This window comes from Sphaerodactylus townsendi, linkage group LG05 (assembly GCF_021028975.2).
Source record: "Sphaerodactylus townsendi isolate TG3544 linkage group LG05, MPM_Stown_v2.3, whole genome shotgun sequence".
Lineage (NCBI taxonomy): Eukaryota > Metazoa > Chordata > Lepidosauria > Squamata > Sphaerodactylidae > Sphaerodactylus > Sphaerodactylus townsendi.
The window spans coordinates 1,411,301-1,438,984 of NC_059429.1; the positions used below are offsets into that span (position 1 = coordinate 1,411,301).

The following is a 27,684-nucleotide window of genomic DNA, read 5'->3' on the forward strand; positions in this document are numbered from 1 at the left end:
CCTTCAGCGCTTTAAAGAAACTGCAACATGGATTTCAATATGAGCTTCTGAAAGCTGCTGCTCAATTTCTTGTATTTACGTCCATCTTTGGGGAGCAGCGGTCTCTGGTGATGTTTAGTTCAAACTGGGGCACGGTATCTTTCCACTTTTGAAAAGGAAAGATATGCAGAGCAGAGCAGCCTCGCATGAAAGGAAGTGCTGTAGCACCACACAGTGGAGACCTCCAATCAGGACTGTTCATCCCGGGCAACTCAGCATCCCTGCCAGCCAATCAGAACCTAGGGTACCCAAATGGGATCATAGTCTCTTACGAGGGGGCCCCTTTCCCATGGCCAAGTCAGCCTCAAGAGTACAGCTGAAACCAGTTTCAAGATTTCAACCCCTCCAAAATTTATTCTGGAGAGCATTCGATCAGCTTCATATAAGCAACATTACGTTAGCCTGTCATATAAAGTTGTTGTACAGTTTACAGTGCTCTGAAATGCTGAACGTGCTCTCCAATGGCTGAGCATTCATTTGCTTCTAGAGCTGCCACATTACCAGATAATTTGTTTAAAAGTTTTTGATTGTCAAAAAGTCTCTGAATACGCAGGCATCGTTCTAAAACTTTCAGTACTTTTTATTACAAAAGGGTGGGAACATGGGCCCCTAAAAGAAGGTTTCCCTCCTGTATGGGAGAACTAATGAAGCCCTCAGTGGCCAGAGCACTTAAAACATAACAGAGTCCTTTCCATTCCTTTATTACAACCCTTTTGTCAGATCCAAATGCATGTAACTGATGAACTGACTAACTGATATGATTAATCAGCTTTAAACATTGTGCAAAATTATTGGAGTTATGAATTACCTCTGCGAAAAATGTTTGCATTTTCTTTTGAATGTGCAAACTATATGTACACACACATGGACTCAAGACAAGCTCTCCCTGCGACCACTGTGATAAGTCACCTTGAGCCCATTGCAGAAATGGCAGGATATAAACATTTTAAATAAGCAACTAAATGGGTAAATGAATGGACGTCCTGCCCCTGGACTGTTCAGTAACAAGACTTCCTGTTCTTGGCTGTCCCAAAGAGAGGATCCCACATCCTGGCCGGAGACACAAGAGGATGTAGGTAAGGGTGTGTGTGTGTTTCCTGGGTTCAACCCCTCCCATTAAATGTCCGAAGCTCTGCCCCACCGTTTGTGGTCTCTTTGTATTTCTAAGTGTTTTTTCAGTTTTTGGCCAGCAGGGGGCGCAGTTTTAGACTAGCAGCACCAAAATTTCAGGGTATCATCAGGTGACACTCCTGATGATACCACCCAGGCTTGATGAGGTTTGGTTCAGGGGATCCAAAGTTATGGACTCCCATGCCCCCATCCCCCATTGTTTCCAATGGGAGCTAATAGGAGATGGGGGTTACCCATTTGAGAGTCCATAACTTTGGACCCCCAGAACCAAACCTCACCAAACCTGGGTGGTATCATCAAGAGAGTCTCCTAAAGATATTCTGACATTTTGGTGCTGCTAGCTTAACAATTGCACCCCAGACAGCAGGCACCCCCCAAATTTCCCCAGGTTCTCCTTTTAAATCCATCCACTTTGGCATGGATTTAAAGAGAGAATCTGAGGTCCCCAGTTTAAACATTGAAAGTGATGCTGTATCAGGGTGGGGAATAAACCACCCGAAAACAGCATCACTTTCAATGTTGTTTTAACTAGGGATTTTCCCTTTAAGGTGGATTTGAAAGGAGAATCTGGGCTCCCTAGTTTAAACACCATTGAAAGTTTGTTTAATTTTTTAATTTGATCTTAATCAAAGTTTTAATTGTTTAGGATGAATTTGTATCATCTATATTGAAATGTTAATTATTTTGATTTATGATGATTATTGAGAGGAAAAGAAAGAAAAAGTTTGAAAGAATTAGATAAATCTCTTAGGAAGAAACATAGAGATTAAATGAGACAGAGATTATTGATTAAAGTATGATGCATGTATACTGAAGGTAAATTAACTCCTGAGTTACAACAAGGAAGTCTACTCATTTTTTTAATAGAGTTTTTCTCTTTTAAGATTACATATAGGTGTTAGGGGGAAATTATGATGTTGATTGGTGTCAAAGATTGACTTGACATGTACGTTTGTTTTTTTGTATGTGCAAATAAAATTTTATTTTAAAAAAAGACTGACTGATTGACCCTGTCACCCTCCTGTCAGCTCCTTTTCACACCAGGGGCGAGGGGGGCGGACTCCTGCGGCTGCCCCCACCACATTCCATGCCATCACGGGGATTTCGTGTCGTTTCTGCCCCGCTTTTCTCTCCAGGGGAGCCCCAAAGTGACTTTCCACCATCTCCCCTTCTGCAGTGTATCCTTGCAGCTATGGAGGGTGGCCAACCTCCAGGTGAGACCTGGAGATCTCGTGCAATGACTGCTGATCTCAAGAGATAAATGTCCAAAGCAGGGCGGGGCTGCTTTGGAGGGCAGATTCTGGGGACAATGTGCATAGGGTAAGCATACACGTCTACAGCTGTGCTTATAAATCTACATGCACATATAATTTATTCCTTAATTCCACACACACATTATTTGTTCTTTTCTATCATACTGTGTTTTATGATACTATTATCATAATTATTAATAATATTGATCGGTATTATAATTAATTGGATATAATTAATGGGATATGTTATTAATGATATTAATGCTAATAGCACTATATGCTAGATCCTCCTCCTCCTTTAAAACAAGGCGACTCTTGCAGAGGAAAACTGGCAACCCTAAAGTTTCAGGGTAACTTTCCCCCAGAATGGGCAGTGGGCTCAATCAAACTACAAGACCCAAGATGCAACGCACTAACTCGCTTTGCCTCTGTTAAAACCGGAAACAGATGAATTTTGCATGTATTAATACAAGGAGGACAAGCACCGCCTATTGCCCAAATCTTTGCTGTGCTATTGGTTGGAGGGCTGGCCGCCCGTAGTAGCGGCTCGCTGTGATTGGCTAAAGCGCGCGCTAGGCTTCGACGCCCCCTTTTGGCAGCGAGTTCCGCAGGGCCTCTGGCTTTGGAAATCGTTTGGCTGCAGCCGCTTCCTTGCAAAAATGGTGAGTCCAAAGCGGACGCTAGAAGTTCTCCCGGCTGTCGAGAGGGGTCGGCCCTGCGGCTGCCGCCTGCTTGCACAGCCGGCGCTTCGTTTGCAAGTGCGGGCAAATCGGTGAACACATTTGGGAGGTTTGGGAAATGCAAAAGCTCGCCTTGACCTGCTGGCTAAATGGGTCCCTTCCTCGTGAATAGCGTGCAGTGTAGCCAGGGACGGACGAGTGCAATGAATGGGTGGAGCACCCGCCCCCAGACCCAGCTTTGCCCAGGGTTATTCCTGTGAATCTCTGCCTACCCCCTCCCCCACCCCCCCAACTTTGCTCCCTTGGGCTGCAAGTGCAAGGCACCTCTCTCGGACCAGCCCCCTCCTCTTCTGCTAGGCATCGATCCACGTGGTGGAATGGAAGATATGGCAGCGCTTGGTGTCCTCTTTCCGACAGCCACAGATGGTCTTCAGGTCTGAGTGACAGCTGCAGGCAGGGAGGGGGAGGGGGGACCTTTCCTCACCCCTCCTTGTCTCATTTGCTCTTCAGATTCCTTCCTTCAATCTGTTCTAAAACCTTAAAAGGTTTTCCTCGCTTATAAGCACCCCTGATCTCTTCCGACCAAGGAGCCTCTGAAAGACTAGGACGCTTTTGTACATAAGCAGGAGATGCCAATCACGATGCTGTGTTTAAATGAATGAGTAACCGTAGTTGTTAGCTAGTAATGAGTGGGAAGCATTAAATCCAGGATCAACCACTTCTTGTCTTGGAACCCTGTTAGCGTCACCACCAATCAACTGTTTGGTTTCAAAGAGAAGAAAGTTACTAAAGTGTCGAATTCTTGATTCTGTCAGAATTGAACAATCCCAGATATGTTTTGATTAAGATGTCCCACGGATGTAAGGATGGATCACACCAATGCTCTACGTAGGGCGAAATTCTCTCCCAGCAGTGGCCAGCCAAATGCCTCTAGGAAGCCCATGAGCAGGGCGTGTTCTTTAATCTCTTGAGTATGCAGGTTCCATTTAGCCATGCCTTGGGTGAAAAGTCATTGGTTAGACATCTTTCGTTCCATAAATGTGGCTAACTTTTCTTTTTGAAGGCTTCTAAAGAGCCCATCACCTGGCAGGGAGTTCTCCTGGTTCAAGCCGCACTTTGGTCTGGCCTGAATCTGCTAACCCTTTTCCTTCAACCCTATTTCTAGTATTATGGCAATGGGAGAAAACAATGTCTCTATCCACCCTTTCTACCCCATTCATAACCTGCATCAAAGCTGCCCCCTTAACCAGCATTTTTCTAAACTAAGGGCCAAAATAGCTTTTGTGGGTTTTCCGGGCTGCGTGGCCAACGTGGTCTGGTAGTTTTTGCTCCTAATGTTTCACCCGCATCTGCGGCTGGCATCTTCAGAGGCAGGTCACGGCAAGATGTGTTTCTCCCATGGCACAGTGTGGAGTGATTGTGTGTTGGGATATGTTTTTAGTCCGCCTCACATACAATTGCGAATGCAGTTGTGAATGTGATTGTAAAGGCAATAGTAAATGCAACTGTAAATGAACTTCAACCCCTTCCTCCATGAGGTGGACAAAATGTGTACCCCACAATATATCACTCCACATTGTGACATAGAGAGAAACACACCTCACAGTGACATGTCACTGAAGATGCCAGTCATAGATGCGGGCGAAGCATTAGGAGCAAACCATGCCAATTTATTTGCGGTACAAAGATCCAGCATCCACATACAAACAGTAAAACACTGAAAATTACGTTATAACATCCACCTTTCTCTGATGACAGTGTCACTATAAGTTAGGACATATTTTTCTTTGCTTCTTTTTTTTAATGAGAATTTTTATTTATTTTACACATCTAAATAGCACATAGAAAGATAAAGAAAAGACCCCAATCTAGTCCCCCTCCCCCTATAATAATACTAAATGAAAAAAAATACGGTATACACGAACACCTACATATATATAGTGGCTTCCAGCTACCTCACTAAGGATCCAAGCATAAATCTAACTCCGTGCTCATAATTAATATCTACCTTTTTTCACTTTTAGTCCTTTTCATAAAGTTGTCTTAATCCAATACATATTTTTCAGTGTTTCAGATAAAATTTTTGTCCTCGATAGAATTATTGTAGGATTTTTAACCTCTTGTAAAAATCTAACATAAAAATAAGATGTCTGGTTTGGAATTGACTACAACAGGGAATAAATGAACTGTCTATGTAACAATCTACGGGCATCATAATACATGAAGTACCAAATGCTTTCACTGTTCTTCATAGGGCAGCTTCTCCAGCCCCTGGGTTGCATTTCTGGACCTGTGATCTCATGTTACCCCACTGGATCAACCAATCACCATGTCTGTACTTGTACCCATTTCCCAGATGGTATAGATTGGTATGAATGGTCCGCCCCCCACCCCCCGTCCCCGGTGGTCTGAGGTTCTAGCACAGTGGTTCTCAACCTTCCTAATGCCGCAACCCTTTAATACAGTTCCTCATGTTGTGGTGACCCCCAACCCTAACATTGATCCATTTTACAGATGAAGAACACTGATGCAGAGAGTCTTAGGCGACCCCTGTGAAAGGGTCATTTGACCCCCAAAGGGGTCCCGCCCCCCAGGTTGAGAACTACTGAGGGTTCAGGAAGCCTGCACACATCAAAAATGGCCAGCCATAGCTGTGTTAGGACCTCTGTGTGGCGCCTGCACAAATCCCATTCCAGCTGTTGCTTTCTGATCACCTGGAATAACCTTTCAGTTTGCCATAGGTGATTAGGGAAATGGCTTAACATCAGCTTTAGATAATGGGGGGGGGGGCGGGAAGAGGCAAAGAGATCCCTGGGGGGTTGAGAAGACTAGATCGATGTAATGCTATAAACTACATCTTGTTGACATATGTTGCATGTAACCATTTCAGGGAAATCCAGTTTCTTGAATGAAGGTTGTTCTGTCAGTGCAGAACCTAAAATGTAGGACTAAAGTTAACAGGGTGTTCCAGGTTAAAAATGCCAAGTGCCGATTGAATGGCAACGTCTTTGGCATCCTCTATTAAAAGCCTACTATTAAACACTGCAGAATCAAAATCGGATTTCCAAATAAGTTGCTGCAGGTTACTAGTGCACCGACCAAAAAGCAGGGTAACTCGCTTGCCTGTACATACATTAGTAATTTGTGAGTTGCTAATAGCCTTGTAGGTTTTTCCTCGGCGTTTGCAAAAGGATTCCCTGTTCATTCACTTGGTTCACACTTGTCACGAGGGAGCACAGCTTAGGAACCAGGTTTTTAAAAATGAGGCTTGGAATTCTGACACAGCATGGCGGGTGCAGTCACAAAATGGCTGCCGCAGGGGGCATAGCCAGCCACAAAATGGCTGCCACGGCTTACTTTCAACCACACAGTGAACATTCTTGTGCTATGGTAGCAGCTGCTGCCAGAACAACAGTTTAAGACATCTGCACAGCCAATCGGAAGCCTTTCTGGGCAGAAACATACCCCGCCCCACCTTTCTAAACACACCCAGAAACTGGGAAAGGTGTTGGCAGTCACCCAGTATCTGTGGACACATGTTTGGGATTCCTGTTTTCGATTGGTTGATGGGATTGCTTGTTTTTTTTCTGCTCCTCAGGCGGTGATGGGGGTACAGCTGGTGGTCTCCTTGCTCGTGGCCAGTATCATGCAAAAAATGGCGCCCCACTTCTCCTTTGCGCGGTGGATCCTTTGCAGTGGAAGGTAGCTAATCCCAGGGCTTTTGGTTATGGGCTGCAGATTCACAGCTCTTTATTATAAAATCTTCATTGGGTGACTTTGACTCTCTCTTTGGAGCCAGTGGGGAGTATTGGCTCTAGAACGGCAGACTCTGATCTGGTGAACTGGATTTGTTTCCCTGCTCCTCCACATGAAGCCTGCTGGGTGACTTTTTCTTTCTAGTTCTAACTGACTCAGGTGCTGATTGGAAAGACTTATTTCTCTTGTTGGTTCTTCCACCTTTTCCCTTCTCTGTCCTCAGGTTGTTTCGGTACAGACATCCAACCGAAGAAGAACTGTTTACCCTGGCAGGCAAACAGAAGCCGAAGGCCAGGCGGGAGCGGTGAGTCTGGAAAGTGGCAGAAGGGCAGCCATCTTGGCTGTCAGAGTGGCAGGAACTGTAAAATAATGTGTGGCAGTGAATTCTCTGAGAGTGTCCTTGTTGTCTGTCCTCAGCCTGTTGGCTTTTGGGCCTTGTTGTATGACACGAGTTTCTGGAATTATGAAGAAGGGAGAAAAACATCACTCTATCTAATTTTGTTATGTATTGGACTATCTCTGTAAATATAGTCACTTCAAAACACTTGTCTTATATACATCAATAGAATAAGTTAAAGAGGGTTTATATCTCTCATCTTTTTCCATTTTGGGTCCGATGCACAGACAATAAACAAGAATGTGTTTTTAACACAGACAAGTGAACTATAAATCATCATAATATTTACTACAACTTCTGTCACCGATACCATAAAATTTCACTCACTGTCATTTACTCCCTAATACAAAGAAGTGGCATAGAAGTAATTTAAAATGTAAACAGAGTTCTCTCTTTCCAGAAATCCAAGAAAGCTTTCCAGGAAAATGGCAGTTTTGTGTTTCTGTAGGATCCCTGATTGATTTTGATGTTTTTGCCTTTCAGTGGAGTGATAGACGACAAGCCGCTGTCTGTACCCCGAGATATTGATTTGCAACTCGAGAGCAGCCCCATCACACCAGTGGATGCCCTGGGTAAATAGACGGGTTCTCTAAGCTAGATCCAGGGAGCTACCCCTCTTTCTGATCTGCCCCTAGCTAACCAAACTCTGTGGCGAGACCTTCTAGAACTGTCTAGATCAGTGGTGGCGAACCTATGGCACGGGTGCTAGAGGTGGCACTCAGAGCCCTCTCTGTGGGCACTCCTGCACAGAGTTCATCATGTGGGAGGGGGTGGAAAATCACCCCCCCACACACACACACACATCTAGGCTGGCCTGGGCATGATCCTTTACCTGGGAGTAAGCTCGGTTGCTGGCAATGGGGCTTGCTTCTGAGTAAACCCTCCTAGGATCGTGATTCACCCATTTGAAGCGTTGCATGGTTGCTTCACTAAGCTTATTCCCGAGTAATGCGCGCCTCAGAGCCAACCGTTTTTTCTCAACTAAAACCTCAGTATTCAGGTTAAATTGCCGTGTTGGCACTTTGCGATAAATAAGTGGGTTTTGGGTTGCAATTTGGGCACTCGGTCTCAAAAAGGTTCGCCATCACTGGTCTAGATGGTTCTGCACTTCCTTTCTACCAAGTTGGGGTTATGATCCAGGTTTCCTGTTAGGTCTTCAACCTTGAATCAGTAAACGAACTCTGGATTGTTGATCAGCAGCCTTTATTGGAAGGCAACGAAGCTGCCAGCTTATGAAAACCCAGTTCTGGCGAACGTGGCTTTTGCTGTCCCCTTTATTCAGAAATAACGCCCCCCTCCCATTTTCCCTGAGAAAGAGTTACTTCAGAGCCAAGGTGCCCCAAGGTTGGTGACAGGTAGAGATAAAGCCACCTGGCCTCCTGCCCCCCACAGAGCAACAGAAACATCCCACTTTCCATGGGAGCAGAAGGTGTCAGGGGTAAGCCTAGTAATCTATAAAGTGTGTGAAACCATGAAGGAGAGGTCAAGGGAAGAATGTCCCATTACAGCAGTGGTAACATATAGCAGGCTGAATCTTGTAGTGATTACATTGAAGCAGGAATGCATCTCAATCAACTAGATGCAATCACTGGCCATATATTTTGTAACAATCACATTGCTTGGAATGCATCTCAGTCAACGAGGTATAATCCCTGACATTTCCAAAATCCCTGGAAGACTATTCACCATTCCTGACCTTGGGGTGTCTTTTGGGGTTTGATCATAAGGTCCTTCTCATTCCCAGAATCCAAACACCTCCTGGAAGTCAGAGATAAACTATCCCTGAACGTGCAGCTTCTCCTTTAAATATTTACAGCCAACACCAATGAAATCTCCAGAAATTCCTCTCCACCTAATTTCCCTGCTCTGGCCTGGACTTTCTCTGCCGCCTCTCTGCTGCAGGCGGCGCTGGGCCTTTCCCCACCATTTACCTGCCCTCCAAGAAGCCATGGCTAGAACACTGATGTATGCAGAAGCAGAAAGAGACCTCCCGTGAGTGTGGGTAATCCAGAGGCATAGCGGGGGAAATGGTGCCCTACCACCACGCGCCCCACTTACCTTGCCGGCGGGAGCCTGCCATGGGCCGAGGGGCGGTTGGCGGCAGAGCAGCCTGGCTGGGCCACCCCCAGGAGCCCCTCGGCAGGCTCCTGCTGGCAAGGTAAGTGGGGCGCATGGGGGGGTGATTCTCCACCCCACCCCCCGTAACCAGCTGACATGCACCAGGGACATGTGACCCTACACGTCCCCATGAGCGCTCCTCCTCTGGGGTAATCCTTGAGAAGTTTTAAGAGCAAATATTTAGGACATGTGAGATGAAAGGGGCGATTCCAACTGTAGGGGAAGTAAGAAAAAGGGCTTCGCTGCGATCAGAGGTCTGCAACAGCTCTGGATGAGCCCAGCCGGCCTCATGTTCTCCTTGCCCCCTCACTATAGTCCTGCGCTATTTCCTGGAATATCAGTGGTACGTGGATTTTGCTGTGTATTCGACCTGCATATACCTCTTCACTGAGGGCTACTACTGTGTGGTGGACCCCCGGAAAGAAGCCAACATCGGAATACTCTGGTGTCTGCTTACAGTCTTCTTCTCCATGTATCCTCCTTCCGCTGCGGGTCCCAGAGGGCTCTCTGCCCATCCGAGGGAGGGGAGACATTTTATTCCGTGTTGCTTGTGCCAGGCAGGAAGAAGCGGTGGGGGCTTTTCCAGCTGGGCTTCCCTATTTATCAAGCTCTGAGCATTTTTGTGAAAGTGAAAATTCTGTGATTGGATTATTGTTTTAATGACCTACAGCGAGTGGGTGAAGCAAAAGGATGTGCCATGGATGGTCTTTTCAGTTTCCATAATGAACCATTTATTATGGTCATAGACCAACATACATGAACAAGGAAAGCTTCCCAGATAATGACCAGACTCTAGGGGTGGGGAACCTGCCATCGCCAATTCTTTACCAGCATGTTGACACTGGAACTGCCATGGAATTGATCAGCCAGTTCCTGAACATCTGGAGAGCCGCAGGTTCCCTACCCCTGTTCTAGCATATATACATCTTCCATTAAAATGGAGGTGGGGGCCCTGCGGGATTTAGTACGTTGGTGCAGGGCTTGCAAGGCAGATCTGTTTCGCCAGGCCCGTCACTGAGGAGAGGAATGGTATTTCACCTGTTTGGCCTTCCAGCGTGGCATAGTGGTTAAGAGCAGGTGGACTCTAACCTGGAGAATTGGGTTCAGTTCCCCACTCTTTTACGGGAGCAGCAGGCTGTTATCTGGCGAACTGAATTTGCTTCCCCGTTCCTCCACATGAAGCCTGCGGGTGACCTTGGGCTAGTCACAGTTCTCTCAGAAGTCTCTCGGCCCCACCCACCTCATGTGTCTGTTGTGAGGAAGGAAGGGAAGGAGTTTGTAAGCAGCCTCGAGTCTCCTTACAGGAAAGGGGGGTATAAATCCAAACGGTTCTTCTTCCCTCCCGCCCTCCTTGTTTTCCTTTTTCTTCTCTGTACCCAGTCCCTTTTTTCTCCTTAGACCAGTTTGAGTGAGTGAGTTTGGGGACAGTTTATTTAATTACCTCCCCTTTATTGGATTTTATGTGCCTGTATTTTTGAATGCACAGTTTTATTGGATTTCATGATATTTTTTATTATATTGATGTCGTATGATGCCTTGACACCATATGGTGTCTCATAAATCTAATGAAATCACACACACACACACCCCTACACCTCTGTAGTCTCTGGCAACTACACAGGATCTGGCAACTGTTATATCAGGTTTCAGATTTACTCTAGTTAAGAATCGTTGGTAGGCGAACATTACCTCCAGATAAAGTGGACTACAATTCCCATCAGCCCCTGCCAGCATGGGCAATTGTAGGGGCTGATGGGAATTGTAGTCCATAACATCTGGAGTGCCAAAGGTTCGCCACCACTGTGCTAGAAGAAAGGAGGTATCCCATCCTTCCGGCCTTCCCAGGTATCCCATCCTTCCAACCCTCAAAATGTAGTCCCATCTACTATTAGGCCCCTTCTGCACACGCAAAATAATGCATTTTCAAACCACTTTCACAACTGTTTGCAAGTGGATTTTGCTATTCCACACAGCTCCAAAGAACACTGGAAGCAGTTTGAAAGTGCATTATTCTGCATGTGCAGAATGAGCCTTATCTCCCATTGGAAACAATGGGAGATGGGGCACCCTCTTTGGGGGTCCATAACTTTGGATCCCCTGAACCAAACTTTACCAAACTTGGCTAGTATCATCAGGAGTGTCACCTGATGATACGCTGAAATTTTGGTGTCACTAGCCTAAAAACTGTGCCCCCTGCTTGCCGACAAAGTAAAAACCCTAAAATATTTTTTAAAACTCGACTTATACACGAGTATATACAGTACTTGACTCTTGCAGCCAAGACATCCTGCTCCCCGACTACATTATTAATTCCATGTGAGTGTGGGATTATGGCAGCATATCTTCGTCTGCTGATTAATCCCACCCAGAGGAGAGCCTTGGCTACTGCAAGGTGTAATGTGTTGCCTTCAGCTCTTCTGGAGGGAAGATTTACGAATATAGAACGTTCTAAAAGGGTTTGTTCATGTGATATGACTACGGTTGAAACACTTGACCATTATCTGTTTGTATACCCTAAAAATGATAAGATACGCATGAAATATATGAATTCTATTTTCTTTTTTTAAAAAATTTATTGTATCATTTGAATTTTACAGTTTATATTATTATTATTATTATTATTATTATTATTATTATTATTATTATTATTATTATTATTATTATTATTATTATTTATATTTATAAACCGCCCTCCCCCGAAGGGCTCAGGGCGGCGAACAAACAAATAGATAGAGCACAAATAAAATCAAAAATTTTAAATAGTTATTAAATATGGCTCTATAAGTTAAAATCGACCCCCATTAAAATGCAGCATCTATCAAAATTACCGATGGCGTCCTACTCGTAGTCCCCTAAGAAAAGAGGGGGGGAGGAAAGAAGAGGGAGGGGGAACGGCAGGGTCCACAGATTTTAGAAAGTGGGGGGGGGCATCAGCGGCTGGGCTCCCCAAAGGTCTGAATGATTGGAGCAATCCGTCTTGCCGAGGCCTCTCACGATGAATTCATTAAGATCCACAAGAGAAAATTGGCCCAAGCGTAGAGCTGGAGGAAGAGCGTTCCACCAGGCAGGGGCCAGAGCTGTAAAGGCTCTGGCCCGGGTGGAGGCCAGCCGCATCATTGAGGGGCCAGGGATCACCAGTAAATTTGCCAGTAAATTTATAGTAATTTCCTTCTTCATACATTTTCGAACAATACTTTTCCGCCCTTTTCTCCCTCCCCCCATTTCTTCTTCCTCATAGTTTTGTCACACAAACAGCAGTAAGTTCGTTCTCTGTAGCCTCTTCTCCCATATTTCTTCATTGACTGGAGCTTCTTTCATCCAGTCCACGCATATTATCCATATCTTCAAAATTTCATTCTGTTTATCTTGCCACGTCTTATTTTTGGTTAATATATCGAAAATATCAAGTGTCCCTTGTTCCCAGGTATATTCTAGCCATTTCTGTAATGTCCATTTTTTCTTTTCTTTCCAGCCCAAGGCTATTGTTGCATGGGCTGCTTTAATAATTATTTTATACATATAACTATATTGTTTATCCACCCTTCTGTCTTCCATTACACCCATGAACATTAAGTCATTATTTAAATCAATATTTATCTTCACCAGTTTCTCGATATATAACAATACATTTGTCCAAAATTTTTCACTTCTGCACACTCTATCCACATATGGCTAGAATATGCCTCTTGGTCTCCACAGTGCCAGCATTTAGAAAGTCCTTTTATCATATATTCTAGTTGTTTTGGTGTTCTGTACCATTTTAATATCACTTTTCTTTCTAACTCCATACATTTCTCAATCTTTATATTTTTCCAACTGTCTATTAATTTTTCAGTATTACCAATGTCTAGAAATCCTTCCTTCTCCCATTTTTGATTCAATGTTCTTATCATTAATTCCTTATCATCTACCATATATTTGTATATATGCCCTAGAATTTTCCCTTTGCATTTTCCATATAGTTCCAGACATTTCGACATTATACATTCCCCTTTTATCCGTGAAACCTTTATCCTTTCCCAAATGCCTCTCAAAACCAACCAGTTTTTGTTTCCTCCTATCTCTATAAAATTTTGTAATGTCATAATTTCTCCTCCTTCCCTAATCAAATTTGCCACAGTTTGAATTCCTTTTCTTTTCAATATTTTTATCACTTTTTTTCCTTCTTTGCCAGCCACACTTCCCAAAGGTGCCACATCCAGGGTGCCAGGCATCCACTTACCTCTCCATTTTCCCCATATATATAGCAAGACCTTTCTTGGTCCTATTGCTTTTTGATTTCCTTTCTTCAACTCTTTATTGAAGATACCATGTGCACCAACTCCTTCATTTATTTCATTTTCAAACTTAACCCATTTTTTGACATTATCCTCGTTTATACTCATCAGATTCTTGATCTGGAATGCTACATAATATTCTTGCATTTTTGGAATCCCCCAACCTAAAGAATGTTTTGTCATATATATGATCTTATTCATGATTCTTGGTTTTTTATTATTAAACACCCAAACTTTCAGCTTTCTATCCCATTCCTCAAATAGTTTCTTCTTAATTTCCAACGGAATTCTATTTTCTTGCAATGTTCCCAGTGGCAAGAGTATTACAAGATACCCAACCTCCTGAACAGCTCTGATGTGCTCTTTTGTGAGACTGTTGCAAATTTTATACTGGAAATTAGTAATTTTAACTGTGTTTTTTTAATCTTATTTTACTCTGAAATTTTGTCCTGTTTTGTATGCCAATGAAGGCTTCTTGTTGTTGTTGAGTCTCCTCAGAGGGAGAGGAAAAGCAGGGTATAAAATCCATCTCTTCTTCTTCTAAAAAATCTTGGCAGTCACCAGGAAAAGTAGTAGTGGGTGCAGTGGTGCCCATGGGAACACTGGTCTACAGGTGAGGGGTGGGGGTGGGGGGTTAAAAATGTAAATTTAAAACCTAGTATTGTCGAAGGCTTTCATGGCCGGATTCACCTGGCTGTGTGGCCGTGGTCTGGTGGATCTTGTTCCTCACGTTTCGCCTGCATCTGTGGCTGGCACCTTCAGAGGTGTATCACAGAGGGAAGTCTGTTACACACTGTGTCCAGTCAGAAGGGAATGTTTTAGTGGGGTATAAATTGTCATGTCCCCAGGTGGGGAACCAATCAGTAAGTGTTTGGGTAGAACTTGCTATGCAAAGGTGTGTTTGATAGTCTAGTATTGCAGATGCCAGCCACAGATGCAGGCAAAACATTAGGAACAAAATCTACCAGACCATGGCCATACAGCCCGGAAAACCCACCACAACCAGTAAAAACCTAATACTTTGCCTTTCAAAAAACCTGAAAGAAACCGAAACCCTCCGAAAGGAGGAAAGTGAGATTGCCATCCTTAGCTAAACCTTTCCAGAAAAATCTTCTTCATGGTGATGCGTCATTATTTCAAATCCGAGGAGGGGGGGGAGCGCTCGGTCTGCCTGTCCTTCGCCTTCTTCTTCCTCCTGATCGCCATGGTGGTCCTCATAGTCCGGGAAGATTACTTGGAGTTCGGCCTTGATACAGGTGAGTGAGCCGTTCCGTTTTAGAAAGAGAATTGCTAGGGTGACTTGATTGTGTGTTAAAATTATGCCTGGGACGGAGGAAGTGGATTCAGAGCATTTGGTTCTTCCTTTTCAAAAACCTTGGAACTTGGGGGCACGAAGGACAGACAGACGGTCACCCTCAGGTTGGTTTGTGGAGCTCATAGCCACAGGATTTAGGGCAACCCAGTGTAAGGAATCAGCAAGGTCCAGTCCAAAAGTAACCTTAATAGTTCTTTAATGAGCTGGCTTTCATGATCGACTCTACAGGCAATGCAGAATCTAACCCCCCCCTTGTCGGGCGGCCGATTTTACGGGCCTCTCTTCCCACCAAGAACTGGACATAAACAATTACTCATTCCCACAGTTTCACACAGACAGAAAGCAAGGTTGAGCAAGCAATAACACCTGCGCTGGGCAAGCAGTCCAACGCGCCGGAGGAATCTCCTCCAAGGCCGAACCAACATCTCTAACTAAATCACAACCTTACACCCAGTAACTGAAATGCCTTTAAAAGGGGATTAGATAAATTCTCAAAGATGCCAAGGTGTCTTCTAAGTGAGGGCACTGGGCTTAACAAACTGGCCTCCAAGGTGTCAAGAGCCCTTTGGGGATGAGGCGGTCTACAAAATCTAATAAATAAATAAAATAAATAAATAAGAGCCAGTATGGTGTAGTGGTTAAGAGCAGGTGGACTCTAATCTGGAGAACCGGGTTTGATTCCCCACTCCCCCACATGAGTGGCAGACTCTTATTGGGTGAACTGGATTTGTTTTCCTGCTCCTACACATGAAGCCTGCTGGGGGGACCATTAACTACTGTTCTCTCAGAACTCTCTCAGCCCCACTTGCCTCACCAGGAGTCTGTTGTAGGGAGAGGAAGGGAAAGGAGCTTGAAAGCTGCCTTGAATCTCCTTACAGGAAAGAAAGGCGGGGGATAAATCCAAACTCCCCTTCTTCAAGCGGGAGACTTTCTCATTGACAGCCCCGTCCTTTTAATTAGAGATGCCAAGGATTGGACCAGGGAACCATCCACATGCAAAACAGATGCTTGGCCACTAAGCCATTCCCCTCTTTACTCACAGCTGTCAGCCATTGGTTAATGAAGCCTCCATGTTCTAGAGCAGTGTACCTCTGAAAGCTGTGGGAGAGCAACAGGGTCTCTGTACCCCTATTTGTAAGGTTTTCTGGGGCTGCCAATGAAGGAAGGAGGATGCTGGACTAGACGGGAGTTTTGTTCCCATCCAGCAAGGATGTTCTCGTATTTCCTGAGCAGGCCGTAGTGAAACTACAGGCCAAACATGGCCCCCGCACTACTTACATGTCGGTTGATTTTCCACGCAGGTCTGACCGACGTTTATGACAACCTGGAAGTGTTCCTAAAGGAGCAAGCTTGGGAGTGGACGTAAGTGGCCTTTGGGCAACCTTAAGGGAAAGACGGGCAGAACTCCCACCTCCTGTTTGTTGGCAACCGCGTCCTTTTTGAACAGACACCTGCTGGGGCATTTCTAATCCCAGTTTTGTGCCAGGAAACAACATCTTCCGACACCTTCTTCAAGTGTGCCGCCTTCCCCATACGCTGCTGCTGCTGCTGCTGTTGTTATTATTTTTGCTTATTCCATATCTGCTTTTATTTCCTTGTACTTTTGGAAAACAATCTTGCTGTTCTAACACCTTTGCAGTTTCCCTTCATTTTAAGGGATATGTTGTCATCAGTGGTGTAGCTGCCATGGGACGAGGGGGGCACCACACCCCGGCCGCCTGCCATTGGGGTCACGTGGGGGGCAGAAAATTGCCCCCCACACCCCTCCCCTTCTCCCGCCCCGCCAGGCCTGGCAGAAGCCTGGAGCAGCCTGGAGTTCAGCTGGCTGCAAAGAGCAGCTGGCTGAACTAAGGTATTGGGGGGGGGGGCGTAGGGGGCAGTGCCTGGGCGCCATTTTGCCCCCCTCCCCCCCCACCCGCCACGTCGTCAGCGCTTTTTTCCTGATGTTGTGGCTTTTACTGAAAAATTATCTGAGGCTGGTTCGCGATGTGCCATGAGGAACTTGGGAGGGGAAAGGGCCCACGTTGCCACCTGACAGGGTCTTCAAGGCAGGACATCAGCAGAGGTGGTTTGCCATCGCTTGCCTCTGCAGTGTCTTCTGTGGTGGTTCTGCCCAACCTTGCTTAGGTTCCGAGATCTGACAACAGCAAGCTAACCTGGCCCATCTTAGGGGGTCAAGAAAACAGGGCCAGTGTGCTTACAGAACTAAATCTTTGCAGTAAGTGTGTTCCAGAAGGAACTCACCACCACCAGGATATCAGGCCAGCCAGAAACTTAGAGGCAAATCCACAAAGGAAAATATTTCTTGTGGCCAATGGAACTTCTGTGTGCTGAGGCAGTCTATCTCTAAGCTTTGGTTCAAGCTTTGGCCTCTGTGCTTTTCCTCGTGAGCCTTCCAGAGCACCTAGTCAGCCCCTGGGACAATACTGGCTTGGGTGGGTTATTTGTCTGGTCCCGCAGGATTCTTGTTGTGTGACTTTTAATTTAAGAAGTTGGCATCGCTGTCAGCCTTCCTAAACCTTCTTTCTTGCTTCCCCGCAGGATCCCGGTGACCAAGCTGGGCATCAAACTAGGCCTGGTGGCCGTCTGCTCCTTCATTGGCGCCTGCTTGACCTTCCCGGGGCTGCGGCTGGCTCAGACCCACCTGGACGCTCTCAAACTGGCGGCTGACCGACCAATGATGCAGTTGTGTAGCCAAGATGGCTTTTTTTTTTAAAGGAGGGAAGATGGGAGGGAAGTGACAGGGTTAGACTTCCCAGTCCCATCTCTTGTGTCCTCTTCACAACCCTGTGAGGTGGGCTAGGGCGAGAAAGTGAGGCTTCCAGTGTCATCCTGGAAGCTCCGAGGTAGACGAGGGAGCGGAACTTGCAACTCCCTCGTCCTGAAACAACGATGTCGCTGCCGTGCTGCCCTGCTGCCTTCGGGGTGTGAAAAAGTCATCCCACAAGACCACTGTCCTGTGGTCGACCAGGAAAGAGAACACAGGGAGTGGGGTGCAGCTATGGGGTAGATTGGAGGCAGAATTTAGGGACCCTGTGGCAGAGGGACCCATGGAGTGTAACCACCTGGGTTCAGTTTGTTTCTATGTAGAGCAGAGAAGTGTGTTGTGCTTTTTTTTTCAGGGGGTGGGGGGTGGGGGCTATTTTATTAGCCCAGAGGGCAGAAAGGAAGGCCATTTTGCTGGTTTGGCTGCAGGATTTTAAAATTCCTAAGGAATAGTTTTCCTTATCTGTTATAACAATAAGGTATTGGCAGGCCCAACAATCCAATTATTTGTTGTTGTTTTTAATACCAAAAGCAAGGGGGACAGTAGTACATAAAGACTGTGGAGGCTCACCCCCCTGTGCCCTCCCCCCCCCTTTTGCACTGACTGCGCAAGGGAAACTATAGATCAAAGGCTTTCACAGCCTACTCAACTGGTTGTGGTGGGTTTTCCGGGCTGTGTGGCCGTGGCCTGGTGGATCTTGTTCCTAACGTTTCGCCTGCATCTGTGGCTGACATCCTCAGAGGCGTATCACAGAGGGAAGTGTGTTTCACACTGTGTCCAGTGAGAAGGGAAGGGAATGTCTGTGATACACCTCTGAAGATGCCAGCCACAGATGCAAGTGAAATGTGAGGAACAAGATCCACCAGACCACGGCCACACAGCCTGGAAAGCCCACCAGAACCAGTATGGATCAGAACTTCAGCCTAGCCTAAGAGGCTATGTGCGTTTATCACAGGCTAGCTGGCCTAGAGCAAAAGTCCCACAGGGGTTTAGGATGGTCAAAAATGCCCCTACAGGGGAGTGTCTTTGCGAGGCTATTTTTTTCTGACTTAAGGCAACCTCCCCCGCCCCCCATAGGTCTTGAAGGCAAGAGATGCTCAGAGGTGGTTTTCTGTTGCCTGCCTCCGCGTAGCAGCCCCTGGAAATCCTGGGGGGGGGGGTCTCCCATCCATTTGAACCTGGGCTAGGACTGACTGGCCAACTGCTGGGTCGTGGTGGTGTTGGTGGAGGAAAGGGCTGTCATTGCTGCTGAGGCCACTGCCTGCCTCTGCAGAGCAACCCTTGGCAGTTTCCCACCCCAGTGCAAACGAGGGCTAGCCCGGTTTAGCTTCTGGGATCTGACCAGATCGGGCAAGCCTGGGCCATCCAGGTCAGGAAGTTTCATTTATCGCTCATGGCTAGTAAGGTATTGGCAGGCCCACCCTCTTTGTCCCTTTCCTCATTCAAAAGTGGCACCCCATCCAGTAGCATGGAGTGCCACAGGCTAACAGTTTTGTTAAAAGAAGCCCTTTGGTCTGTTCTGAACCTGCTGCCCATAAAGTTCCACTCTTACTTTATTTATTTATTTTATTTTTCAATTTATAGCCCTCCCTCCGCAGGGCTCAGGGCAGCGAACAACAACAATATAAAACAACATAAAACATTAGCAATCATAAAACCAAATAACAACATCCCACCCCTTCTCTGCATCCACGGGAGGCCACTAGCGATGAAATTAATTCAGTTCAAACCCAGCTGGCCAGATGTAAAAGTCTGGTGGAATGGCTCTGTCTTACAGGCCCTGCGGAAACAATTTAAGTCCCGCAGGGCCCTGATCTCACCGCCGGCCGTAAAGCCAGCCAGATGTCCTTTGGGCCAGGGACCGCCAGCAGGTGATTCCCTCCCTACACGCCAGGTATTCACCTCCTTCCCCTTTAGTCACTTTTTGTGTGTGAGAGAAAAAGCCCTGGGCAGAGCTGCGGCCTCGGTGCCCTGCTTGCAGGCTCCCCAGAAGCACCTGAGCTGGTAATTGCTGAAACAGGATGCTGGATTGAATAGTACTTTGGTGTGATCCTACATTACGTATGTAAGCACTGGGGTGTTGTGGGGTTTCTGGGCTGTAAAAATGTTCCAGCAGCATTTTCTGCTGACGTTTCGCCTGCATCTGTGGCTGGCCTCTTCAGGTCTTGCAGACGAAATGTCAGGAGAAAATGCTACTGGAACACGGCCATACAGCCCGGAAACCCCACCACGCCCCAGTGATTCCGGCCGTGAAAGCCTTCAGGAATACATGTAAGTACTGTCAAAAGTAACTGGGGCTAACCTGCCTTCGCTTCCAAGGTTGCCTGCCTCTATACAGCAACTATGACTTCCTTGGTGGTCTCCCATCCAAATATTAACCAGGACCAATCCTGCCTAGCTTTCAAAATGTGACAAGATTGGGTTAGCCCTCCAAGTCAAGGGTCATTATCCTCCCTCCAAGTCAAGGGTCATTATTGGGGCTTATCCCTTCACCTTGGAGCCTTTAACCCTTTATTGGGAACTTGGTTGTCAAATTGCTGGGAGCCCACACCATCCCTGACCCTCCGTGGAGGGCTGTTCCCCATTGGCTCTCTGCCATGTAGCCCCACATTTCTCTTTCCCACAGTGGCCAACTCTAGAAAACCTGCCAGTGGGCCAGAGGGTGCAGCTAGAATTCAGAGGAATGCTTTTTCTGCACGTGGAAGTTATCTTTTAGATGTTTGAGGGAAGGTGAGCACAGGACAAGAGAAAAGAAGCAGCTGTTTGGGGAGGCCGTCACTTCCTTCCTGCACCTTTCTTGCATGTCGGGTTTTGGAGGAACGGGTTTCAGCTGCGCTTCTGGATTTGCCTGATGCCCAGTTTGGATTGTAAAAACATCTCTGACATGTTCTCTGTTCTGTTCTCCCTCCCTGCTCCTCCCGTGCGCCCCTTTGTCCCTTTCGCCCCAGGCTCCTGCTTCATGCCAGTTTCCTGGCCCCTGTGATCATTGTGCTCCTGTGGGTCAAGCCAATTTCCCGGGATCTCCTCTTGCACGCCCCGCTGGGCAAGGAAACAGTCCAAATGTAAGGATGTTAAATGTATATCCATACTGTGTTTCCCTGAAAATAAGACAGGGTCTTATACTATTAATTTTTGCTCCAAAAGATGCGTTAGGGCTTATTTTCAGGGGATGTCTTATTTTTTTCCATAATTTTGCACCCCCCACGTGACCAGATCAGCTGCACCGGGAAATCTGTAGCTAGGGCTTATTTTTGTAGGGCTTATTTTTCAAGTATCCTCCAGAAATCCCCAAAAATCATGCTAGGGCTTATTTTTGGAGTGGGTCTCTATCTATCTATCTATCTATCTATCTATCTATCTATCTATCTATCTATCTATCTATCTATCTATCTATCTATCTATCTATCTATCTATCTATCTATCTATCTATCTATCTATCTATCTATCTATCTATCTATCTATCTATCTATCTATCTATCTATCTATCTATCTATCTATCTATCTATCTATCTATCTATCTATCTATCTATCTATCTATTTATTTATTTATTTATTTATTTATTTATTTATTTTTGCTATACCGCCCCATCCCCAGAGGGAAAACAGGGTATATTAACATTTCTTTTTGTTTTGGTTTGGTGCAAACTTACTTTTTTTTCCTCGTTGTCTTTAGCCTCAAGTTTCTGAAATTCCCACTTGAGGGAGTTTGTTTTTGTTTTTCCTGAATTACAAATGGAAGTTTGCATTGCAAAATGCTCTCGCTCTGTTGCCGTGGCTTGTTGTTCTGTAAATGCCCAGTGGATGAGGGTGCCGTCGTTCCCTGGACCAAGAGCTGTTGCTTCCTTCCTTCCCCTTAGCATGTCGGATGCTGCCTTCAACTCGTTCCGCCTGTGGGCCATCGTGGTGCTCTGCCTCCTCCGCCTGGCCATGATCCACCACCATCTTCAGGCGTACTTGAATCTCGCCCCACGTTGGGTGGAGCAGATGAAGCGGGAAGCAGGACGGATCGGTGTGGTGGAGATCCAGCAACGGGTACGGCTGGGCCAAAGTCTGGCCATGCTGGGGAAGGCAACTTTGGAGCTCCTGCACCATTTAAGCCAATTTACAGAGCCATTTATGTCATTTTCCTCTGTTGTGTTATCCTTGCAACAGTCCTGTGAGGTGGGCTGGGCTGAGAATCAGAAACTGTTCCAAGGTCACGCAGCGACCTTCCGCTTCCGATTATCCTCCCCTTCCCCCACGGCAGCCACCAGGGGGCAGAGGGGACCCACATCCCAGCTCATTTTTTCACCCTGATCCATTGGGGAGACTGACCTCCTCAGGCAACTGGGCAGTTGCGCAGGGACATACAAGTCAGGGGGTATAGTGGCTAAGAGCAGGTGGACTCTAATCTGGAGAACGGGTCGATTCATGAGTGGTAGACTCTAATCTGTTGAACTGGGTTTGTTTCCCTGCTCCTCCACATTAACTCTGCTAAACAACCACAGGCAAGTCACAGTTCTTTTCGAACCCTTTCAGCCCCACCTGCTTCACAAGGTGCTTGTTGTGGGGAGAGGAAGGGAAGGAGTTTGTTAGCAACTTTGAGATTACTTACAATTGAGAAAAGCAGGGTATAAAGCCAAGCTTCTCTTCCTCCTCCTGTCTTTGTTGCCTGTTATGAACTGCCTTGGGTGGGAAAGTCTGGAGAGAGCTTCTGTCCAAAATAAAACGGTCAGATTAACAGGTAGCTGGGTCCATCAGGGAAGCACTATTGCTGGGAAGGGGTGGGCAAGAGGTGTCTCTGAGTGCTACCCTGGCCGGAGGAGGAGTGTGGGTGCTTGTGCACATTTGCCCGTGGCACATAAATGTTCATTCCTGTATCTCACGCCCCTCAGCCCCCACTAATAGTTGCTGTCCAGGACTCATCTGCCTTGCAAACTCTAGGCTGGGACCGCACAGTTCTCTCAAGTGAACTCTAAAAACCAACTTTTAGAGTTCAAAAATTCAAATGCTGTATTTTTTGGTGGAGGCTGCTGTGTTTCCCCCACCCCATTTGCGCATCAGTTCCATTTCAAGACCCCATCTGTAGTGGACTTGGTAGGAAGGCAAGCAAGACAGTCCTCCTTCACACAGTGTAAAGTTAACCCCAGGAACTCCCTGCTACAGAATGCAGTGAGGGCCCCTTGAATTCAGCACAGCTGGGTTTTGAGCAACAGGGCCTCAGGATCGGGTTGCCAGCTTCCAACGGGGTCACCCTCAGCAGGAGTCTTGTGTTGTGTCAGACGAAAGATTTATACGATCTGTTCTGTCTCCCGATTTCTTCGCAGATCACCAGAATCTACTGCTATGTAACTGTGGTCAGTCTGCAATACCTGGGCCCCGTGATTCTCACGCTGCACTGTGTGCTGCTCCTCAAAACTCTTGGTAAGGGAGAAAGCCAGGCCCCACTGCTTCCATCCCCACCTCACTCCTCAGGACGAGGGTTCCCCAGTGGGGGAGGTTTTCAGAAAGTATGCGGGGCCGTTGTAAGGCAGGGCTTGTTGTTTGTACCCTCATCCAGATGAAAGGGTTTCCTCCGGAGGATGTGGAGGCATCTGGGCTTTCCTTACTCAGTGTGTAGTTCTGTTACTCTATCAGGATCTCTTTCCTCCTGGGAAGAGCGAGGACGGGGGCATTTCATTTGGCTCTGCCTCCTGAGGCAGCCATTTTGGGGTTGGTTCTGCCTCCTGTGAAAGCTATTTAAGGGTGGTGCTTACTACACCCTCTCAAAAACCCCACAGGCTTAAAAAAGCTGGGGAACCCTGTCTTAGGAACACACAGAAGATGGTCCAGGACCAGAGGGTAAAGGAAGTGCTTATTTATACAATCTATTGTAATCAGTCGCTTGGATAGACTGGGGAGACTCATGGAGGAGGAAACGATTTACCCATGGTTATCAGCCATCATGGCTAAGTGGAACCTCCCTGTTGAGGAACAGTGTACCTCTGAATACCATAAATGTCCTGCATGGGGGCATCTACTCATAGAAACCAAATGCTGCTGCCAGTGAACCTTTGATCTGATTCTTCCTTTTGTGTGGTGTAGCGGTTAAGAGCAGGTGGACTCTACTCTGGAGAACTGGGTTTGATTCCCCACTCCTCCACCTGAGTGGTAGAAGCTTATCTGGTGAACCAGATGTGTTTCCACGCCCCTACATTCCTGTTGGGTGACCTTGGGCTGGTCACAATTCATTCAAGACTCTCTCAGCCCCACCTACCTCACAACAAGGTGTCTGATGTGGAAAGAGGAAGGGAAAGGAGCTTGTAAGCCACCTTGCATCTCCTTACAGGAGAGAAAGGTGGGGTACAAATCCAAACTCCTACTCCTCCTCCTCCTCTCTGGCTGTACCGCCTCGCCCAGAGTTCAGGTATTCCAGGAAAGGGCAGATTCCCCACAAAACCTGCCCAGGACTGGCACAGAGAGAACAAACGATTCAGAATTAACAGTAGAGTCTTTGGGGGGCGTCACGGGGGCCGTGGCTTTGCGCGGGGATGTCGGATTCCCGCTCCTTCTCCCAGTCAGCCTGGGTGATCCAGTTCCCCATTCCCAAGCCTAGAACTTTGGAATTAATCTCCTTAATGGAGCATAGGTGGGACTCTTACATACCACAGACCAGGCCAATAAAAGCTTTACACTTTAAGTGTAATATAAAAGCTACAAACCTAATATAAGCAATTAGATGCGGTGAAAATAATGCGTTCTAACTCCTCATAGATCAGGGGTAGGGAACCTGCGGCTCTCCAGATGTTCAGGAACTACAATTCCCATCAGCCTCTGTCAGCATGGCCAGGGTTTTCCCCTGCTATTCTCATAGAAGACTGGCTCGCTTCTTTCCATTTGTTTAGCCCAGGCTAAGATCTTTTGATGTGCACTAACAGGCTTTTGATGCAGAAATTCTGTGACCATTTATTGTTGGCGGCTTTCATGGCTGGAGTCAGGTGGCTGTTGTGGGTTTACTTGCTGCGGTCTGGTGGGTTTTGCTCCCAATGTTTTACCAGCATCTATAGCTGTTCTGTGACCTGCCTCTGAAGATGCCAGCATTGATGCCGGTAAAACATTGGGAGCAAAACCCACCAGACCACAGCTGCACAACCCAGTAAACCCACAACAGCCAGCTCTGTGACACTCTCTCCCCCAGCTGGATGTTGTCTCATTTTCTGATTTGACCAAGTGTTGGATGTGACTGCTCCCGCCGTCCAATGGCCACAATGCTGTCCCTCTCTTGACACACGGACACACGCTTTCGTTCACTCTCTCCCTTAGGCAACTATTCCTGGGGACTTTATCCTGAGCCCGCTTTGATGTCACCTGCTGTGGACGCTGCCCCCGTTATCCAGTTACCCTCGACGGACGCCAGCGGGGAGGACGTCCAGGCTGCTGTGGAGCAGATCACAGGGGCCCTGGGTGCTCTGGGCACGGTCTTCACTCCGCTGTTCTACCGCGGGCTCCTTTCGTTTCTCACCTGGTGGGTAGCTGCCTGCCAGATTGTCTCTAGCCTCTTCGGCCTCTATTTCCATCAGTACCTGGCTGCATCGTAACTAGGCAGGCCCGGAGCTGGACTTCCTCAGGCCTCCCACCCTGTGCTGCTATAGCCTTTGTGCCAGGACTCTGATCTCGCCTGGCTGGCAGGTTGTATCACATCCCCTCTGCTGTGTGTGAGTGGGCAATTCATCAGTGTGGAGACGGGGCCAGCCGCCTTACCCCAGCAAAGGAGGAATGCTCTTCACCCGCAGCCCTTCTCCTTTGCGCTGCCTGCTGCAACCTGGGAGTGGCAGAGGATGGACAGGAACTGGTTCCAGGATAGCTCTGCTCACCTGTGTATCTTCCGACCTGAAAGACTCCAAGGGCGAAGCAGGTGCACGTTCCTCTCGGGTGCCCGTGGGGCTGCAGCACAGCAACAACAACAACATCTCCACTCTTTTGAAAGAAGATTCTAGTTCTCAGGAGCATGAAAATATCTGACTGTGTGGGCGCTGGGGAAGGGGAGGGCTGCTGTTGTCCCTTAGAGTAGCCAGGAAACAGCTGTATGCCCTCTGCACCTGCTCAAAACTTGAACTCAGGGCTACCCGACCTTTTTGAGCCTGCGGGCACCTGCGGAGTTCTGACACAAGGTGGTGGGCGCTGCCACAAAAAATCTCAGGGAGTGACGTCCTGCATAACTGTAATAGTAACTCTCCAGCATTTCAGGCAGAAGTTCTGTCTAACGGGACAACCTGTACAAATGAACATATTGCTTAAAAATATTTTTCTTGCAGTCACCAGGGAAGATCTTTTTGTTGTGGCGGCTGCTGCTACTGACACGATTTTAGAAAAATCAGCACAGCCACTGAGATCTCCAGCGGGCCACGAGGAGAAGCCTCGACTGCCCGCTCTGTGGAAGCACGTGGCAGGCACCGGGAGAGGTGTCAGCAGGCATCTGTGGGCACGGTGTTGGGGATCCTCAAGTTAAATCAGGGAGAATACAGTCAATTGGCTGCAGTGGGTGTTCTGGGCAGCATAGCCGGGGTCTGGTAGTTTTTGCTCCTAACATTTCACCCACATCCGTGGCTGGCGTCTTCAGAGACGTGTCCTGGTAAAGGCGTGTTTCTCTCCGTGGCACAAAGCCCTCAACAGTACAATAAAAGAAATCTTTATGCGCTCCATGGATCAAAAGTGGTAATTTTTTTCCTCTACAGCATTCATGCACTTGTAAAGTGTATCATCTCTATTTGTTTTGCTTTTTTTCTGTAGAAGGAGCTCAACATGAACTCTGCCCCTCCTCATCCCCCTCACACCAACCCAGGCAGGTTGGCTAGGCTGAAGGCTAGCAAGACTCATGGAGGGAGTGAGGATCTGAACCCAAGGCTGCTGAGTCAGAGGCAGAGCGTTAGGAGAGTCAGGGCTAACACATTCCTGCTGGCATTGGCGAGGCTAAAGCCAAGAGCAAATTCACCCAAATTCTACAACAGTTAACAGAGGCAGCGAGAAGGAGACTTGCCTATGCATTGTAGAGCCCAACAGAGAAGTTCCAACGGGCTGGGAAATCTGGAAGAGCTCACTCAGCCCTGGGCGCATGGAAAGACCAGGAGGGGGGATTTTAATGCTTGTTCAGTGATAGGTCTGAGATATAGGCAGTGCAGAATATGGAGGAAAGAGGAGAAGAAGAGTTGGATTTATATCTCCCCTTTTTCCTTACAGGAAAGAAAGAGGCTGACAAACTCCTCCCCCCCCCCCCCCGACAGACATCCTGTGGGGTAGGTGGGGCAGAGAGAGCCCCGAAGAACCGTGACTAGCCCAAGGTCACCCAGCTGGCATGTGTTGGAGTACACAAAACTAATCTGGTTCACCAGATAAGCCTCCACAGCTCAAGTGGCAGAGCGGGGAATCAAACCCGGTTCCTCCAAATTAGAGAGCACCTGCTCTTAACCACTCCACCACAGCTGTCTGACAATAAAAGACTCCTGCAGGACTCCTTGTTTGCCTTTTCAGTGCGCTGGAGGATGCCCTCGTGGAAGCAAGAGAATTAGGCTCCAAGTGCAAAGCCCTGGCACCTTTCAAGGGTTTGGGGCAGCAGGAGCCCACCAGAAAACGAGTTCAAACTCTCACGGGGCACTTTGAATGGGTGCCTCTGGAAGGAACACGCAGGACGACTCTGCACAGAGAGCGAGAGCTCATGCAAGCTGCCAGGGAAACGGCTTCGAGCTTGCCTCCCGTTCTGTTGTGTGTTCAGTGCCTGGAGTGACCCCACGAATTCATGACCTCCCCAACAACCTATGGTAGACAGCCTTGCTCAGAACTTGTGGATGGAGGCCCTGCGCATTCCCTTGCAGAGTCAACCCCTCGTTGGGTCTTCCTTTTTTCGAGCATTGCTGTCTTTTCCAGTGGCTCTTCTCACAAGGTAACCAAAGTACAACAGCTGGACTTGAGTCATTTGAGCTCCTAGGGCCGTGGTGG

General features: G+C 47.3%; 1 protein-coding gene across 1 annotated transcript; it reads left to right on the forward strand.

Annotated features, from left to right (window-relative positions):
- The first annotated feature begins 3,025 nt into the window (after positions 1-3,025).
- Positions 3,026-26,389, forward strand: TMEM161A (transmembrane protein 161A). The gene is made up of 12 exons (XM_048497147.1): positions 3,026-3,085; positions 6,702-6,805; positions 7,083-7,163; positions 7,740-7,828; positions 9,690-9,846; positions 14,756-14,907; positions 16,268-16,328; positions 17,508-17,651; positions 20,682-20,795; positions 21,591-21,765; positions 23,040-23,136; positions 25,015-26,389. The coding sequence occupies exons 1-12, from the start codon at positions 3,083-3,085 to the stop codon at positions 25,287-25,289; spliced, it is 1,452 nt and encodes a 483-aa protein (XP_048353104.1). The 5' UTR covers positions 3,026-3,082; the 3' UTR covers positions 25,290-26,389.
- The last annotated feature ends 1,295 nt before the right edge of the window (positions 26,390-27,684 follow it).